Source organism: Epinephelus fuscoguttatus, linkage group LG13 (assembly GCF_011397635.1).
Source record: "Epinephelus fuscoguttatus linkage group LG13, E.fuscoguttatus.final_Chr_v1".
Taxonomy (NCBI): domain Eukaryota; kingdom Metazoa; phylum Chordata; class Actinopteri; order Perciformes; family Serranidae; genus Epinephelus; species Epinephelus fuscoguttatus.
In genome coordinates, this window is record NC_064764.1 from 40,114,637 (window position 1) to 40,133,427 (window position 18,791).

The window sequence follows — 18,791 nt, forward strand, 5'->3', positions numbered from 1 at the left end:
AGCTTCTTACAAACATGCTTCTTGTCTTCACGCCTTCAATGCAAGGCTTATTTTCTATTTTCTCTTGTTTATACTTTCCCATCAGACCACTTTAATTTAACCTGTGATCCAGCTGAATTCTTTGTTTCCTGTTGATTCAGAAATAAAATTACATTCCTCTTTTTTAAATTTCAATCCACTGCTCAAGAGATGGGAACAATAAAGTTATGAGAAAACCGCTGTGATTTAATTTAATAGCCAAAAACAGTGCACCTTTCCAGGGGATTTATTTTGCGAGTGCTTGCTTCTTTCCTACGTGATTTAATTTAATAGTCACATACTAATAGGTGTTTGGTGCAGGCCAGACTTACAACCTAAAATAATAAATTAGACGAAGAAATAGAAAAGAAATGTCTTGCAAAAAGGGCACATATTGTGTCAGAGGGCAAAAGAGCAGGTGCTTGAACACCACCTGGGGTCTGTCTGTGCACGTGCCTGGTGAACACAAATCTGTTGTTGTCTTAATGCCACCTGGATTTGAAATCTTTTTTGCATGTTTTAAAAGTTTTTACATGTGATAGAACTTAAAATCTAAAAAGCATTAACTCTGTTTTTACCAGTATTGATGACCTACGTGTCACATTGTGCTCCTTTAAAGGTTGCTGCTATGCTATGAATTTTCTTTCGCACAGCTGTCTGTTTCTAAACTCAGTCGATGCGTGTTCTATTGTGAGTAAATAAGAAATGTCAATCTGATTACAAGGCTGTCCACCTACTGCACTCTGTGTACTGTGTGCTGTCACCTCCATGTTCCCATTAGTGTGCTGCTGACAGCAGGCTAGACATGGCAGGTTCATGACATGCCCACAGACCAAGCAGAGCTCTTTTACCTGGCTCCTGGTTTGTGGTGTGTCAGTTAGTACATGGCAATTTGATTAAATGTAAGTTTACTGGACTAAAGGGTGAGCTAATAGCGGCCTTGGGGGTCTGGGGACCTGTTGGTTTAGTTGCCCAGTAAGTTGGTAATCTAACCTTGCTTTGATGCCTCCCAGTAAAATCAAAGGTCTACATTGTTGTAATTCTAAAAAAGCAGTTTTTCCAGTTTTTATCTGCTGAAAACACTCATGTACACACGCTCCTGTGCTTAAAAATATCTTGGAGTATTCTTGTAAGGATTCACACATACCTGATCTCCAAATCTTTGACCTGCCAACACACAGAAGATCATACACTGTGTTTTCTTGAGGGGAAACTTTCACTTGTTCCCCTGTAAGTCAGGACACGTTGTGACTTTAACAGTCCTGAAGAGAGAGTTGTAACCATTGCTGGGAGAGTGACCTCTCTCCTGTAAAGCACATGAGCTTTCTGTAGTTATTTACCATCTACAAAAAAATATTTACAGCTCATGCAGTCAGTCATGTTAGCTGTAATATGAGTAAAATGTTATCACAAATATCATGGTATTATTATTATTATTTTTTACATAATTGTGTAAAAGGTGTGCCTTTGAAATGGTGCAAGCTGGATATCACAAGACCAGTGAATGTGCAGTCCTGTTAACAATAAAATATAAAGTATTAATACAAGACTGAGGAAATTCACAAGTTACAGCAGCTCAAAAGTCTGAAGCAAAAGAAAAAAGGAAAAGAAGTGACTGAGTGATGAGTAGAAAACACGGCAAAAATAATAAAAGGAACATATTGAAAAGTCAGTTATTTCACTCTATTGTCATATACACACAGGCCCGGAATACACACACACACACACACACACACACACACATGGATTAAATGGAGAGATGCCCGGGCGAGGGGGCAGCCCACGGACAGGCGTCCCAAGCAGTTGGGGGTTTGCTGTCTTGCTGGGACTGGGTGAACTGGCACCTCTCCAGCTACCAGTCCTCACTTCATACTTGGCCTGAATTGGGACTTGAACCAGTGACTTTCTGGTTTCCAACCCAGGTCCCTATGGACTGTTACTGAGCTAGAAGCTATATATGTAATCAATAACTTCCACCCAAGATGTTTTAAATCATTGGCCCCCAAAATATGAAGATTTCTTTTATTGGTAAACCAAATCAGAACATAACAGAACAAAAAGGGTCCAGTCCCTTTAATGTCATAACTGTAGACAAGGGATGATAATGATTAATTGCTGATCGATTAATCAGTCGTCATTAAACATGAATTTTAATTGATCAATCGATAGGCTATACAGTGCTTTCAGAGTATATGCAGTATGGTGTTTTGAAAATCAAATGATTGTTAATTTTGCCAATAATCGATAAAGGAAAATGCTTACAATCTGCACCCCTACTGTACACCTAAATAACTACATTCAGGTTATTGCACTTTTATTGCAACTATATACACATTTTTAGCATTTTTTAACCACAGTTTTGATATAAACTATATGTCCTCTTCTTTATGTGATCACATGACAAACTCAAACTTGTACTCAAGATTCTATTTGTATGAAGTTTTACATCATGGCTTGTGCTGTATGTCTTGTGCGTATGAAAAATGCACACGGTGCGTTGAATTTGCGCTGCGTCACCAGAAGATGGCGCAATCTCACTGCGTAACGAGGACTGAACCGCTTCTTGATATCTCCACCTGCATGAGGCCATGTGGTCCTGAGGAGAGGCGAGAAGCAGTGATGAAGAGTCATCATCTCGACTTGACATATTTAATGCTCATCTCATAAAATCTAAATCAGTTAAAAATTCACATATAGTAAATTCCACATTCATTCATAACTCTGGGAATTAAATTAAGGACAGCAGCGCATAATAAGGTGGGATTTTCAGTTGAATATATACAGCGTGTTTTTTTAAACCAGGTTTTGCTTCCTGCACACCGCAGATGAAGAAGACTCTTATCGATCCGCACACCGCCTACTGGGTCTCCTTTCCTTTTACGCAGAGCGATCCGCATGAGGGGAAAAGGCCACTGGCTTCCAGAGCAGCATCTCTTTGTTGTCTCCCACCTCCACTTCCAAACAGGACCACGGCTTGGCAAGACCTGAAAGGCGTCATGTGACTCTGCATCTGCTCTCAGTTGTGGCAAGATAACCACGCAATGAGGGAGAGAGGGAGCGAGGGGGAGAGTTGAGGAGGAGCTTGCAGCGATAAGATTCACTCCACGCGCCATCAGCATCTCAAACTTGCAGCCTCTCCATCCATCCTCATCTCTCTCCGGCGCACACAACCCACTGGCGTTTTATTTAGTTTCCTTTCTCTCCTCCCCCGTTGGAAGGTGCACAGGTGCATCCCGCGGTTCATACTCGCTCTGTGCTTAGTTGATTATGGTCACAACCCCCGCGGTGCCAAGGTGGAGTCACCCCGCGTATCTCGGATCGGTGCGCTTCTCCAGGGGCTGGGATGCGCACCGGGCACCTCTCGCTTCCTGCCTAGTTTCGGGTCTGAGCAGGACTCAAGCGCGGCCCCAGGGCGCCGAGGAAGGAGGACCCAGTCGACCCGGAGCAGGATGCCGGTGATGAGAGGGCTGCTGGCCCCGCAAAACACCTTCCTGGACACCATCGCCACACGCTTCGATGGCACCCGTGAGTAACAAAAGATGATGATGATCCCCTCTACGCACAGCTGAGATATTGTTTACTTCAGATACACTATTTCTTTCCCTCAAACGTGCATGAAAGAAAAAATGCAATATGGAATTTTGCATGCAAATTGAGCCTGTATGCACATTTAGGAATATTGCAGAAAAATACAACTTTGAAAGTTTAAAGGATTTTCACTCTGCCTAATAAATTAAAGGGATAGTCTGTCAGTGTGTCAGTCTACAAAAGGAAAAGGTTTATTGGATGATATAATGTGCACCTGTTTGCACAAGAAGAGGTCAAACCATGCTTTTACATGATGGGCTACAAAGCACATTTCAAATAATCAAGTTCCACACATGCATCATGAGCAGTAGTCTGGTTTTCTCGGGGATGGCAGTGTAGTGATGGATACTAAATGTTTTCTGCAGCTGAAGGTTGCATGAGATTTTGCCAGCTGTTGTAGTTGTGTGACCGAGGCTTCCCTCAGTTCCTTTGTGCACCACTGTGACCATTGTGTCTCCTTTGCGCACATGTCCAGGCTGCACTCGTCTCTATTACGCATCAAACTCAGAGCTTTTGTGCCTCATGTCCCAGCTGAGCCTGTTTTACCCTGATCTCCATCACAACACTCTTTAAGCAATGCTGCTGGGGAGAGAGAGGTAGGATAGAGAGCGTTTTTTTTTTTTTCTTCCTTTGGCGAGGGTGTCTTGTGAACAGATGCGATGAGCAGCCCGTGTGTGTTCGGGCCCATGCTGGGTAGGTGGGCGGGTGAGAGATGCTTATATCGCGTTTGGGCCACTCGTCTCTCCTTCTGCGTTGAATATTCAGGACGACAGGAGTTTCTGTGAGTCTGCGAGTGGGGTGAGCCCCCCCCCTTCCTCAAACCAGTTATGTGTGACAGCATGATAGAGGAGATTATTCGACCATGCAGGGAGCAAGTCGCTTACAGGCAGATCCCGATCTCACTCAAGGTTTTTCCAAGTCCTTTCCTCTCCTGACAAAAACACAGTAATAGTGCCTCTTGCTTTCGTCGACAGGACATTTAAATGCTCCGACTTTGAAAGGCAAAGTGGGTTGCTAGTGCCGTCTCTTACTGAGGATCTGCTGTGGGGACAAAAAGAAACAAATAGCTCCTCTGTGCTGCGTTGTCCTTTATCATCACACTCATCTCCCCACTGTTATGTGCCGTATGACAAAGAGTCTACAAATACTACAAACACTATAATCATTTAGTCTGCATTGTTCAGATGAAGACATGCACACACATGTACATTCACCCACCCCCCCGACCCCCACACACTGCCCTCACACATGCTGACACACAAACCAAACAGTAGAAACGATCATGTTCTGCAGATTAGCTCTCATCACGTCTAGAAGTGGTTGTGCTATTTTTCTTTGAGTGGCTAAAACACAGGCCTTCCGTTTGCCGAGGTGCCGATAATTACACATCTCCAGCAGTACATGTGCAGTCATTGTAATTAACTCGCATGGATGTCAAGAATTCATCGTGGCCTTTCTGCTTGTCAGAGGAGGTGGAGGAGAAGGGTGGGGGTGAAATGAGAGGTTGTGGGGGTTGGGAGGGCGGCCGTGTGATGGGAGAATGTGTGTAGCTGCTCCGAGGGGAGGAGGGAGGGATATTTGGATGTCTAAATATAAATCCATTACGGGTCTCGCTGTGACAAACATGCAGCTATGTGTTTTTAAATGGTGACATTAGTTTCTCATTAAATCAGACACTTGAGAGAGAATGAAGGAGAGGGCCAGTTATGTGTCTGTCTGGGGAGGAGATGGAGGCTTTGTGTCTCAGTGTGTGTGCAGAAAGGCCTTTGTTGTGATTATGAATCAAAGGCAATCATGATTAGTTTAAAAAGCCACTCATCTCTGCCAGATCCCGTACCTGGAAGCTCTTCATTCTCTCTTGTTGAAGACTGTTAGCTGGCAGCGTTGGCGCCGCTCTTGGAAATCTCTGGGGCCCTTAAGCTCCAAGTTTAGAGCAGAAAAGACCAGTTTCATGCCTCCATCAAATGGGACTCACAGCTGTGTGTGTGTGTGTGTGTGTGTGTGTGTGTGTGTGTGTGTGTGCACATGTGTGATGGTTGGTGCTAAAGGTGGCTGGACGGAGGAGGGATGCTCTGCTGTGCTCTGTTGGTTGGTTGTCCATCAGTTGTCCATGCTCACGTGAAGCAATTTAAAAGTGTTGAATTTGTTCACGGCTATGAAAATTTAAGATTGTTAATATTTGATTGATCACAAAACATCACTTTATAAACCTGTCATATATATTTAATTTGTGAAAATCTGGAGGCTTTGGAGATGCAGTCGTGGCGGGTATGAGCGGAGCCTGATGGAGGCTCCACATCCAGGCGTGTGTGGACACTGTAGGACAGCTGACAACAGGCACTCAGACGTGAGTACGGACCCTGCAGACCTCCCGCCTTTCTTCTGCTTCTGGTTCCCCGTAGCAGCCTCAAGCAAGCCCCACTGACCCTTGCTGTGGTCTGCTCCTCTGCCAGAGAACCAGAGGGAGGGTGGGAGGTCAACAGGGTCTATGTACACAGCCAAGAGCCCTCTGTCGGCTTTCCTTCAACATTCACAGCCCCTCTGATGTGGAGCCATTGACCAGGGCTGTCTGGAATGGATCTGGAATACCATTTCATGGCTTTGAAGCCTCAGTGGTATTACTTGTGAATATTTGAAGCTTTGATATTTCGCAACAAGATCAACCCAACCTGAACTGACTTTAGAGGGAGAGTGAAGAAAAGTGGGAAGGTGGACTATTGCAAGCAGTGTTTCTGTGCCGTAGGTCAGGCCGCTTTACTAGATGCAAAGCAAGTACTTCACTACAGTCACAAGCTGCACATACCGGCCCACATTTTGTCTCACCTGTTAATTTCTCATTGGACAACCAATGTAATTGTTTGAAGCGAGGGTCTCTGACTGCACTGATTGTCTTTATCGGCTCCTTTGAGTTGACACATGTAAATATACCAACCTTTTCTTTGCAAGGTATGGTGTCTCTGACATCATGTATACGTTTACATTAATAAAGATAAGATATTAATTTTAATGCTCTGATTTAGTGCTCCACTTTGCTCTTGATTATTAACATCTTGTTTGAGCACTCTGGGCAATAAAATACAACACATTTACTTTGTAGCCTCCACGTTGCTTTCACATTACAACATAAAGCTCACAGACGTCGACTGTCCGAGGAGACCATGAATGCATCATCGGGGGTTAAGTCGAGTCAGATTCAGTTGCCTCTCGTTCACTCATCCTAGCAGGCAACAGTACCCTATGATAACAGCAAGTGGGAAAAGGGAGTCATGACTGCACTCTGACATTCGACAGGCTGAGCCGTTACATACCGAACACTAAAACAAAGCAAACACTAAAAGTGGTTAAAAAAAGATTTGTTCTTTCCTTTTTGCCCATCACTAATCCACTGTAGCATCAATCATGTGTGATGCATGTCCACTGGGCTCTAACAACTTTCTGCACTGCTTTGTGCACTGGCTGTGGCTCAAACACAACACATAAATAAAGATTGAGTAAAAGTGTTCACGTCGAACTCTTGTTGGCTTCAGATGCAGGATGGAATCAGACTGCACAGTGAATTTTACAAGCTCCAGCAAGGTGTTCGATCGCCTGATGGAGGACTTGCTAATACACTGAAGCACTAGTCAGTTTGGATAAATGCTCAGAGGCTTGTGCCTTTCACTGTTAGCAGTTCCTTTTAAACCTGAAAGTAGAGATTGCACCGATCGAACTTTTCGTCTCCTGCTGATACCGAGTACCAAATTGATAGGAGTGCTTCTTTTTCCCAAATCTAAAATCTGTATACCCTATTGACTCATTTATTTGTAAGACAGCATGAGACCAGGGACTGAATGAAATTACCGGTGGTGGATAGAATACATTTTAATAATTACATGAATCAAGAAACTATTTAATGTAGATGGATCAAGTCAAAGCAGACACTTGATTTTAAGGTTCGTGGACAGAAAATGCAACTTGAAGATGCCACCTTTAGGCTTTGGAAAACTGATGTCCATTTTCTGACCTTTTGCAGTCTTAATGAGTCATTGATTAATTTGGAAAAAGTAATCAACAGAGGAATTTATAATTAAACTAAGTGTTTGCTGCAGCCCTTATCTGCACAGATAGTGTTTCACATCGATGCAGCCCTACCTGAAACCTTCCACACATCAGTGCCCCAGTGAATGCACACAATCTAATCAGTTCAACATGCTGAAAGAGATTCATGTCACATGTCAGACTCATAGTATTACACTGTTAGAATAAGATTACAGCAGGAATTTGTATCATCGAGGCAATTCCTGTGCAGTTGACTCTAAAATGATTGTATCTAAAGCTGCTTACGACACATACATCAGATCACCAAGATTATAAGTAAGAAGTAGCAAGTTTGCGGTTTGGATTTTTTCCGACTTGACCTGAGAGTGATCATGAAAGACGTGTGTATGACTGTTCACAGGGGCAAACATAGATTCACACACCTTAATATGGACATGAAGTGCTGCATCACACTGCAGTTTTACCTCACAGCTTCTGAATCACACACTTGGAGAAAGGTTATTATTTATAGACCCCTCTCATGACGAACGTTGTAGCCGACACCTCTCAGAACAGCCTGAGCAAAAGAACACATAGAACATACACACTCGCACATACACACCTTGTAAATAGAGAATTTGTTAATTGACGAAGCACCGTGCAAATTTATGTTTATTTCTTTTTCTTCTGCAATCAGCGGATTCTTGCAGAAGAATCCATGTATCATTCGAATCATAATTTTGAATTTGTTAATATGTGATAATTACAGTCTGGGGGAAACCGAGGAGAGAATATGTCCTCTGTAGACTCAACCATGAACCTCATGCAAAGCTCAATCAATATTCATTTGCTGCTGCACTTCCTAGAAAGGGCAACAGCTGTGTGGGACTGCATGAGTCAATTGGTCCTATTAATTGAGTGGGTCTTGACTTGGTCCTAATCAGGTTAGAGCCAGAGCCCTGCTCGTCATGTGGACGTCTGAACCTGCCACCTGCCTGCAAGCACCCGCTCCTTCTCTTTATTTGTATCACCATGGAACTTCCCCTGTTTATTACTATTTGTTAGAAAATCAAGTTTATATTGCAAGTTTTCAGGTATTTTATGTTAAAATATGCAAATGAGACAGCATCTAGTTAAATATGAGCTGATTTGCATACATTGCCAGATGTAAAAAAAACTGAAGCCAGGTTCAAGAGTCTTGTTTCATTTTGTTGACATATCAGAGTCAAAGGTTTTTACTGCACATCTTGTTTTATCGCTCCCTAAATCAGAAAATACTCACAACTGCTATTAAAAAAACCTGTTTTCACCTTGTTTTTAGGGATAAAATATTCTATAAATGAGGCCATGAATGATATATGAACAAACCCCATTTGTAAAACCCTTCAGGATATAGATGGGACTGACGCTGGAAAGTTTAGGTATTACTGAAGTAGAGATTTTGGCTCAGAGTGTGAGAAAACAGCCTTAACATACATTTATAGAAAACCAGGGTAAAAAAACCCTAACTAATAGATATCACCAGTAAACTTCCCCAGTTGGCTACTGACATTAAGACATTATTTGTGCAAGTTTTCTCAAAATTCTTGTGTCATTTTGTAGGGGTGTAACGATACATCGATCCATATCGATACATTGATTAATGATCCGATTATATCGATGCAAAATGAAAACATCGATCCATATCATCATCTTAAAGATACACATTTATTTTGAAATTCACATAGGACGTCTGTGGCACCATTTCTGGGCAAGCACGCCTCCGCTCAAACAACAAACAGAGCTCAGAAATAAAATGGTCAAATCATATTCTAGTTGTTTTTGTGAGTTGATGTAAATGATTGTGTTAGATGGGCATATGATATTGCGTCATATCGATCGCAGGCTTCTGAATCGAATCGAATCAAAATCGTATCGTGACAGACTTTGTGATATCGGCAAACATTGTATCGTCATCCAAACAAATCGATATAATATTGTATCGTGATGAAGCTGGTGATTTACACCCCTATCATTTTGTGAACATATCACAGTGAAAAGTTTTTACAGAGGGTGGTTTGCATATCTCTTTTTTATCACTCCATAAATAACAAAATACTGACAACAGAAAGAAAGAAAGAAGAAGAAAGAAGAAAGAAGAAATCAATTTTCACCATATTTTTTATGAATAAAATGGTAAATAAGTCATAGTATGAATGACATATGAACAAACCCTGCTGTAAAACCTTCAGAAAATAGATAGGAATTAAATGGAAAGTTTGGTGTATGTGCGTGTGACTGAAGTTTAGATTTCTGACTCAGAGTGTGAGATAAAACCAATTTTGAGAAAACAGCCATACATTGTAAAATTTCATACATTTTTAGGCAACTAGGGTAAAAATTTTAACTAAACTTAAACATCCCCGGTTAATTTCACACATTAAGACAATTATTTTTGTGGTATGTTTTCTGAAAAAGTCTGTTTAAATCTGCAAATAAGACATTATCTAATTAAATATGTGCTTATTTTCATTCATTCTCAGATCAGAAATCTGAACTAAAATAAACTTAAATGTGTATTTTGGACGTTTCCTTTCCACCAGTCTGAAAGAAGACATGTTAAGGAGCAAAATAGCCCAAAATCTAAAAAATTGACCAGTGCATGAAGAACTTTTTCACCTGTGATGTCTCGTTTTACGTTCAAAAACTTTACTGATGAAGAAAATTCTCGAACAGGGAGATCCAGCTGTTAACAAACGACAAATCTTACATGTTTCCATTTTATTTGTGTCCAAATTGCTCGCACATGAACCCCTTATTTATCCAAGCCTCAGCCTGGTGTCAGACTGTCTCTCCCTGGTTACTCGGTCACACCTACACTGTTTTAAGAATAGAAGACAATTAAATCTGCAGTGAAGCTGCTGTCTTTATGTCTTACATTGCCAGTTCTGCACAAATGTCAGGGCTTTATTAAAACATCTCAAAGTTGCAGCAAGTGAATTAGTAGAAAATCTTTGAATATGAAAGACTGATAGTATTGATGGAGTATTGTGCCATTTCTTGACTTTAAAGATCTTTCTCCTTCATCTCCAGCCTTATCACATTCGCTACTCACTTTGCCACAGAGAAGTATGAGACCATATTACATTCTGTCTCTGTAACAGCTGAGAGAACTCAAAATGATCTCACACCCCTCATCCCTCCCTGCTGTTCTCCTTTAGTTGTTCATTAGTTGCCTCCCACCCTTTCCTCTTGTTATCAACTTGATTTTGTGCATGCATGTCTACGTGCATGTGTGTGAGTGAGCAATGAGTGTACAAGGCTCTGGGGCTGTAGGGAAAAAGCCTGTCACCACTTCCCCGTGCCTGTGTTTGTGTATCTGTGTGTGCATCTGCGCCTGTGTATGTTTGACAGCACAGATTAGCGGTGAAGCATTGCCCTGTCTCAGGTGTGTGTTTCCCCCGTGGCGCTTTGTGCTTAAACCCCCTCCTGGCTGCACGTCAGGCAGGAACAGATGTAATGATAGGCCTAATAGTGGTGAGGTGAAGCAATGTCACTTTGTGGTTGGGCAAGCTACACCCATCATATTTTACACCAGATAAAAAATGGAGGAGGAGGCTTTCACATCAGGGATTGGGCCCAGATCAGAGTACGCTTGATCACACAGTCCAGTTTGTTTGATTAGTGTACTGCTTTTGTGTATTTTGTCCCGGGCACAGTTCATCAATCCATACCAGAGTCCACTTGAAAAAGTGGTATCGAGTATGGTTTATATGTACTCAGATATGGTTCGCATCGGGTGTACCAAAACACTGAGGTGGTGCTATTTAACGTGTTGGGAAGTAAAGTTTCTCCTCCAGAATCTGCATATGTGCCCAGCACTGGCTGATCTTATCCTCTGAACTGCATGGCCATAGGTGATAAAGTAGGAGGGCAGGCAAGAGGGTCGTTTTTGACTTTGTCTCCGAAATATAAGCCATCGTAGGCATAATGAGAAAGCTGACTCTATTATATGGGCTGGGATCTTTCAATGGAGCTCTTTTCTACACTGTATCGGCAACATAAACATAATGTCAACGTAGAAATGTCACATAGGTTGTGTACTCCGGTACAGAACAACATGGCTAATATTATAGGTGAGTGGCGGGAGTTGAGGGTGGAGGGCAGTGCAGTCGTACTTGGGCATAGTACAAGTCAATTGTGCCTAAAATGAAAACGCCGTAAGACTCAGTCATGCTGGCAGCTCTGTGAGGCTGTACGTTAGTCTCTAAAATAAAGATAGACAACATGACAGCTCCCCAAAAGTGAAGCCAAAACATCTCAATCGCCCCCTGGTGGCTGGCTGCAGTAAAGGTCATAAACCCCGCCCTCTCCATGGTAGCAGATGGAGTGTGGGCCAAACTAAAAATGTCAAAGTACATGTCGACTAAATTTTTCCTAAAAAAGGTTTCTGTCATTTTAGGCTGTTCTTATCACACTGATGTTTGTTCAAATGTAATTTTTCTGATAAGTTTGGTTTTAATCTGGTATTTGATACTATAAAAAGGGGATCTGACGTCATGATTCACAGCTGCGTGAGCCAATCGGTGTGCTTGTGGTTGATAGAACTGCTCGTGATTTGTCGGATGGGTGTATAGAAGGTGTATGTAAGATGTCATCAGAGCAAGATGGCAGCAGCTGTATCCAGGGTATTTAGGGTCCGGGCAGCTAAGCTGCCAGGACACTATTGTAATCCTAGGTATTCTTCTTCTTTCTTCTTTCTTCTTCTGAGGAAATCATACTTTCCATGGGTGAAAACTCACCCAACTTTGCACAAAGGTCCAGTCTCATGCCAGATATCCTCAGCTGTAAACTCAAGCCAGTAGTCCTGATGGTGGCGCTACAGCAAGCGTCTAAAGTTCAAAACTTTGAAAATTCATAACAAATCAACCATACATGCTACAACTTCACAACTTTGATCAAACTGTAGCCCCAATACTGAAGAAACTTTTGTACATTTAAACCTATCTCCTCCCACAATTTTTGCTCAATTGACACCAAACTTGCTACAGAGCATCTTCAGACTGTCCTACAAAAACTATGTTTCTCAACTTTTTGATTTATCAAAAATTGAGCCTACAGTGCATCAAAGTGTTTGACTGTAAACGTATACATGCAAATTCTTGCTAAACACATCTTCAATGTTCATAAAAAAAGGACAAAATTCTAGAGTCATGGTAGATGATGTGTGGCAAATTTCAGAATTTTATCTCAAAAACTGAATTTTTGACAGCATTTTGAATTTTGCTCTAATGTGAACAATTGGAGTCAATGTAAAAATGGCAATTTTAAACATCAGTTTTTCACTTATGGAGCAAATCAATCATTGTTACAAACAAATTACCAACATCTCCATGCTGTCTAGATGCAATATGTGTATTTTTAGATTTTTGTTAATCTGTTTTTCCATGGAGGGCTGCTAAACCTGCACTTCTGGCTTAATCAGTTTGTGAAGCTACACATGAATTGTCACTGACTAATTAACTCAGTGAGATAGAAATTGATTCTTAGTCTCAGAGGTTGTGAGTTCAAGCCTCAGCTGTTGCAAAAGGCAGATTGTGTTGCTAAATTCCTAAATGTCTTCCAATTCTTCTGCTTGTTGTTCAGAATTGCCTAAAAATGCCCGGACCCGACCCATCGCTGCGCAGCGGCTATAATTTGGCTTCATGTTTGTACAGTGGGAGGAAGCAGAGACACGACGTCCATCTTAATGTACACTCTATGGGTTGTACTATAGGATAGCAGCTCATTGAACTGAATGGTGATGTTGGAATGGCAACATGTTCACAATGAAGCATTATCAGATTGATACATGGTATTGTCAGATAGCCTGAGTCGCTGTATCGGGAGAGAGAAGTTCGATTGTTGCATCCCGAATGGGAATGTCATTAGTTTTGTAGCTATTTAGTTATAAATCAAAGTATTTTTAGATTTAAATAACTGAATGATGGCCCTAAAAATGTCAGAATATCACCAAACATTTTCTGTGAACCATGAATGTGTTTATAAAACTGTGCCAGTTCATCCAGTGGGGCCTAGATGTGGATGTTTTAACCAAATGTTATGCAGAATCATTCTATAGTTGGTGAGACGTTTCCCACTGATCTGAAAAGTAGGGTTACAACAGCATGAGATTTTCATGGTAGATGACTGTCTCAGAAAATATAATGGTTTGACTGTATCATGGTATCACGATATTACAGAATTAATATTATTATCAGTCAGAATGAGCCTTAAAGGAACGAAAACAGAAAAGTTATTGTTGGTTGGACAAACGTTTTATTACTGTAATTGGAACTTGAATCCATTTTTTGATGGAAGTTTGTGTAAAAAGTCTCCCCTTAGAAAATAACTAAAATGAAGGGTAGATTCAACACCCAGTTGCATTTTTTCAATATCGCAGGTAAGTAAATATACATGGTATGATAACTGTCAGCTTCTACATCATGGTATACCTTGATAGCGTTGCAACCTTCCTGAAAATGTCAACCTAATGGTGCCACAAGAGTCATTAGGTTTCATCCTCTGGAGACTATAACTCTCTGTACAAGACTTCATGGCGATTCATTAGATATTTGTTGAGATATTTCAGCCTGGAGCAAAGTGGTGGACCGATCGACACGCTGACACAAGTGCCCCTAAAAAACAAGGTAGATTTTTAGAAAAGGAAAAAACATCAATAGAGCACAGTTTATAATCTTTGATGTGGTGCTATTTGATTGACTATGATTCAGGGTCATAATAAGCCCCGGGCAAAATGGATGTGATATTTAGTGCCAAGCTGTTAGCACTGCTGTGACATAAAGCTCATTTAAGTAAGTCCAGAGGCCAACTCCCATAGATCCTCAGTGGCATTTTGTCAAGAAGCTGCTCGCTGTATCAGCATCGCTGTCTGAGAGACACTATTTCATGTTCGCAAATTACTCAGGATGACCGCAGTAACATTTGAACGGCCTGTTTCATAATGTTGTTCAGTGAGTACATAACATCATTAATGCCAGAGGCTATTGATCGTTATAATGACAGTGATGATGATAAAGGTTTTAGTGGCAGATTGAGATGACCATACTGACCATGGTTATAACGCAGGTCTGGTTTGCGCAGATGATGTATGATGTTGCTGTACGAGAGAGTGGAAACCAGCTGAGGTGAGTACAGTGAATGAGGCGAATGATAACGATCACAGTGGTCACATGTGATCGCTTATCTAAATATAGTTCCACTGACAGCATTAATGAGCCGACTGCTGAAAGGAAATGTCAAAACCGTAATCACAGCACAAATCAGAGTGCTTTAAAAATGGGAGAATACACAAGATACGTTTTTACGATTTGGATCGACATTATACACGGTGAAAAAAAGGTCGACTCAGAGCATGAATTACTACAGCTTATATTGGTACCTAATGTAGTGTGGCTGTGTTTGTACAGTAGCTCAGCCTGCAGGTCACAATCTGCCTCTCGTTATCGCCGCTGGGCAAAAAAGAGGGAGCGAGAGAGAGAGGTGGGGGAGAGATGGATGTTAGAGTGGGAAAGAAAGAGAGGAATAAATAAGGATGGGCGGGTAATGAGGAGCTAAAGGAAAGTGATGAAGCTGTGTGGTGTGTTCAAGGAACTGGCAGATATAATCAAAATGCAAAACCGGAGGAAGATTGAAGGCAGAAAGGAGGAGAGATGGATGGACAGATCTGGGTTTAAGCTGAAATGTATCCCAGATGATAGTCGTAGTAATAATTATAGGTAGGAGCATGTTAATAATAGATAATATCCAAATTATAGGAGGTGAAACTGACATGATAATTACAAGAGATTATTAGAGATCCTCATGCAAAGAGTATCACAGCAGGCCTGGTTGTGATAAAGCCCCGTCTCCACCAAACCCTTTCAGTCCAGCACCCTTGGAACCAGCAGTAACCCTTCAGACATGGTACGTAGACCCTCGGTGTGTTCAGACAGTCCTCTTAAATGTGGGCGGGGTTGTTGTCACTCACTGCTCCGTCCAGCACTCGCTGTATTTCCTCATCAGCGGTGACACAGATGGAAGTCTGCACCTGGTTTATCGTCCACAGAACGAGGCTGCACGCCCACATTTTCACAACAAAATAGAACAGGCTGCAGTGAGAGTCTCTCTCCATGGGATATTTAAAAATAGCAGCTTTGTGCATTTAGTCCTTCTCAGGCAAGCTCAGGGGTTTAGTGTTGCTGGAGCCCACAGGAACGACGCTCTGTGACGCTTCGTTTTCTCCAAGTGAGGATTAGAATATATGCAGTTCACATAAAAAGGTCGAAATTAATATATTTTTTAATGCTTAAAGATCCACTCATTACTAAAGTCCAAGTTGTCACAGTGAAATTTAAGGTGTGCTGATGGATTCACGTCGTCGACTCATGCGTTGAGTAACAGTACAAGTAAACGTTCCACCTTAAAAGTTGCTGGCAGTCGGCCCAGTGAATGAAGTTATTTTTTTCCCAGTCTACAGCTGTTGTGCACGCCAAACGTCATTTCATTTTATAGTTATGTTATAGTTTACTGATGTATATAGGACAGCCACAACTCAGCCCTGAGCAGAGTAACCGTCCTCTACTGACCAATCAGACTGCAGGGTTCACAGCTCCACCTTTTAGGACCAGATCTGAGTGCTAGGTACCCCAACAGAGGGGGGACCAAACATGGGGACGGTTCTGTTGGTACCATCCAAACCTTTCACAGTGGAAATGCAAAAAATGCGTACTGAACTGAACTGTACTGAACTGCTCGGTGGAAACGAGGCTTAAAGCCCCTTTCCCACTGCATGAAAACCCACGAACACCTACTAACTTCTGGCATTTGCATTTAATGGGAATGGTTATAACAAGCATTTACCAAGCGATCAAGCATTGGCTTTAGCTCAGCACTGAGTTTGGGAGACTGAATAATTAAGATGTAAAAAGACATAACCACTGTAACGTTTTCACTGGCCTCTGTTCTGCATTCTGCTGTTTACTAACCTCTTTTTCAGCCTGTTTGTGAGGTCGAATGTGACACACCAGTAATGAAATTTTGAAGTTCAGCGAATTTCCGGCACAGTGCTTTTATTTTGAAGTGCCGTTTCCTGCTGTAAATTAAATGACTAAGGGACAGCTAGTTAACAGATACGATAAAGTAGCTCGAGGACATGGCCAAAGGTATGACGTATGACACTGAACGTGTTAAACTGTGTGGACCTTGAACTATTGACTGGACGGACCAGTTGGGAACCACTGGTTCAGAACACCTAATTGATCTTCCACTGAATTCTGGCTAAACAAGGCAAAATTTAAAAAGTAGGTTTTAGGAAATTTGTGAGGAAAAACAACCTAATAGGGGCTCTATCTGCTCTCTCCATGACGCTGCAGAGGGTCCAGGGGCTAATAAAGCTGAAGCCCAAATTCATCTGCTTCCAATTGTAGCATATTACTGCAGAGCAGTCTAATGTAGCCCCTGTCGCTTTGGCTTCATCACTTTCATTTACTGCTATTATAGTCCTGGGCTCAGTCCCTCTCATGCTGCACGCTCATGTCTTTTGCCTCCCTCATTTCTTACGCACATGGTGACATCCTCATTGACCAGCTGGTTTAGAGTCTATTTCGAGCTCTGTCTGCGTCTCTGCCTGTCTGTGCTCCTTCTACCCGTCTGTCTGTCTGTCTCTTTCTGCCTCCCCCTGCTGACCTGTCAGTTTACCTGGCCGTGGTGCATTCTGCGCCTCACTACAACTGAAAAATTGCTCCAATTATTCTTTTGACAATGCTGGAGTAAGAAGCACGGAGGGTCTAACACAGGTCTGCAGGTCTATAATAAGCAACTGCACCAAAACTTGAATGATTCCAAGTGGAGAAAAGATGACAAAATTCAACTTGACATTTTGACACCCGTTTCCTCCGGCTCATTTCGAGAGCGCCTATAGCAGCACCTGGATAGTTAGCCCTGTTATAAGGTCTTTTGATTGGCAGCAGACATGTTATTCAGTATCATAAGCTCCCTCCCTGCTGCTCTTTGATAGGCACTGTCAGTCAATTCAAAATGCACTTTTACTTTATGTACTCTATTTGTAGAAACAGGTACTGAAAGGTAATGTTGACAAGAGACAGACAGATGCCACTCACAGAATCAGAAGGGAGGATACAGTTTCTGTGTACATTATGAAATGAAGTTACATACAAAATGTACAGGCACTAACAACCCTAAAGCCACTTTAAATCATCCTCAGTATTGATTCTCAGAGATGCGCTGATTGTAATTTTCTTGGCTGATTTCAGATTTTTTTTTTTAAGTCTGATCTGCTGATTCTGATTTTCTTTCTGTCTAACTATAATTAACAACATGCACAAACATATTTGGATCTTTAAAGCTGCTTTAAATATTCACACAAGGAAACATTTCCCCCCAAAAACCTTTTAATGGATAAAAAATGAAGAAAACTCTGGAAGAGCAAGAGAGGAGGATCCCTCTTCCTGCATGGACAGACATGCAACACATGTCATGCACAGAAGAGGCAAACATCATAAAATTACAGTATTGACAATCGAAATGACAAAAGTTATACCTAGAATGTTAACTCTAAATTCATGAAGGATTTTTCTAGATCAAGTGAAGTGTTTACAGAAGTATTTTCCTGCTGCAAACTTTCCTGTCGAGAACACTTTCTGCTCACATGAGTCTGGGTAAACCTGCATAAGTTGCAAAGACGTAACATGCACCAGTGATTTTAATTAATATGTTAAATACAAAATTTAAACTGTCATCAGGAAAACATGTCCAAGAAATGGGTACACATAAATTTTTATGTAAGAATTTTACAAAGTTTGGGGCACGTAAGGAATTTATTTGTTACATAAATAAATACTAATAACAAAGTTGGAGAGAACAAAAGCAAACCAGTAAAAAAGGCCTGGTCCTCTGTAACTGGGAGTCCTGTTAAACCAGTACATATGCTGCTTTCAGAAATCACTGTGTCATGATCTGAGCTACAGCCTCAGTAAACTGAGTCACTAACAGGTGGGTGGTGAAAGCCTCCATATTGATTATTTTAAACAGACTGCCATTGTAAATAATATATGACTGTTTGGGTAGCTATTGATTAGAACTCACCCACTGCCTTCAGAAATGCAATCTACTGTAGCCAGAAAGACTCT

At 41.5% G+C, this 18,791-nt stretch overlaps 1 protein-coding gene across 1 annotated transcript in view; it reads left to right on the forward strand.

Moving 5' to 3' along the window:
- Positions 1-2,975: 2,975 nt before the first annotated feature.
- kcnh3 (potassium voltage-gated channel, subfamily H (eag-related), member 3) overlaps positions 2,976-18,791 on the forward strand; it is a 235,867-nt gene continuing 220,051 nt past the window's right edge. The window contains exon 1 of the mRNA XM_049593955.1: positions 2,976-3,543. Within this exon, the coding sequence (XP_049449912.1) occupies positions 3,468-3,543 (76 nt within the window). The 5' untranslated portion in view covers positions 2,976-3,467. The remainder of the gene's footprint in view (positions 3,544-18,791) is intronic.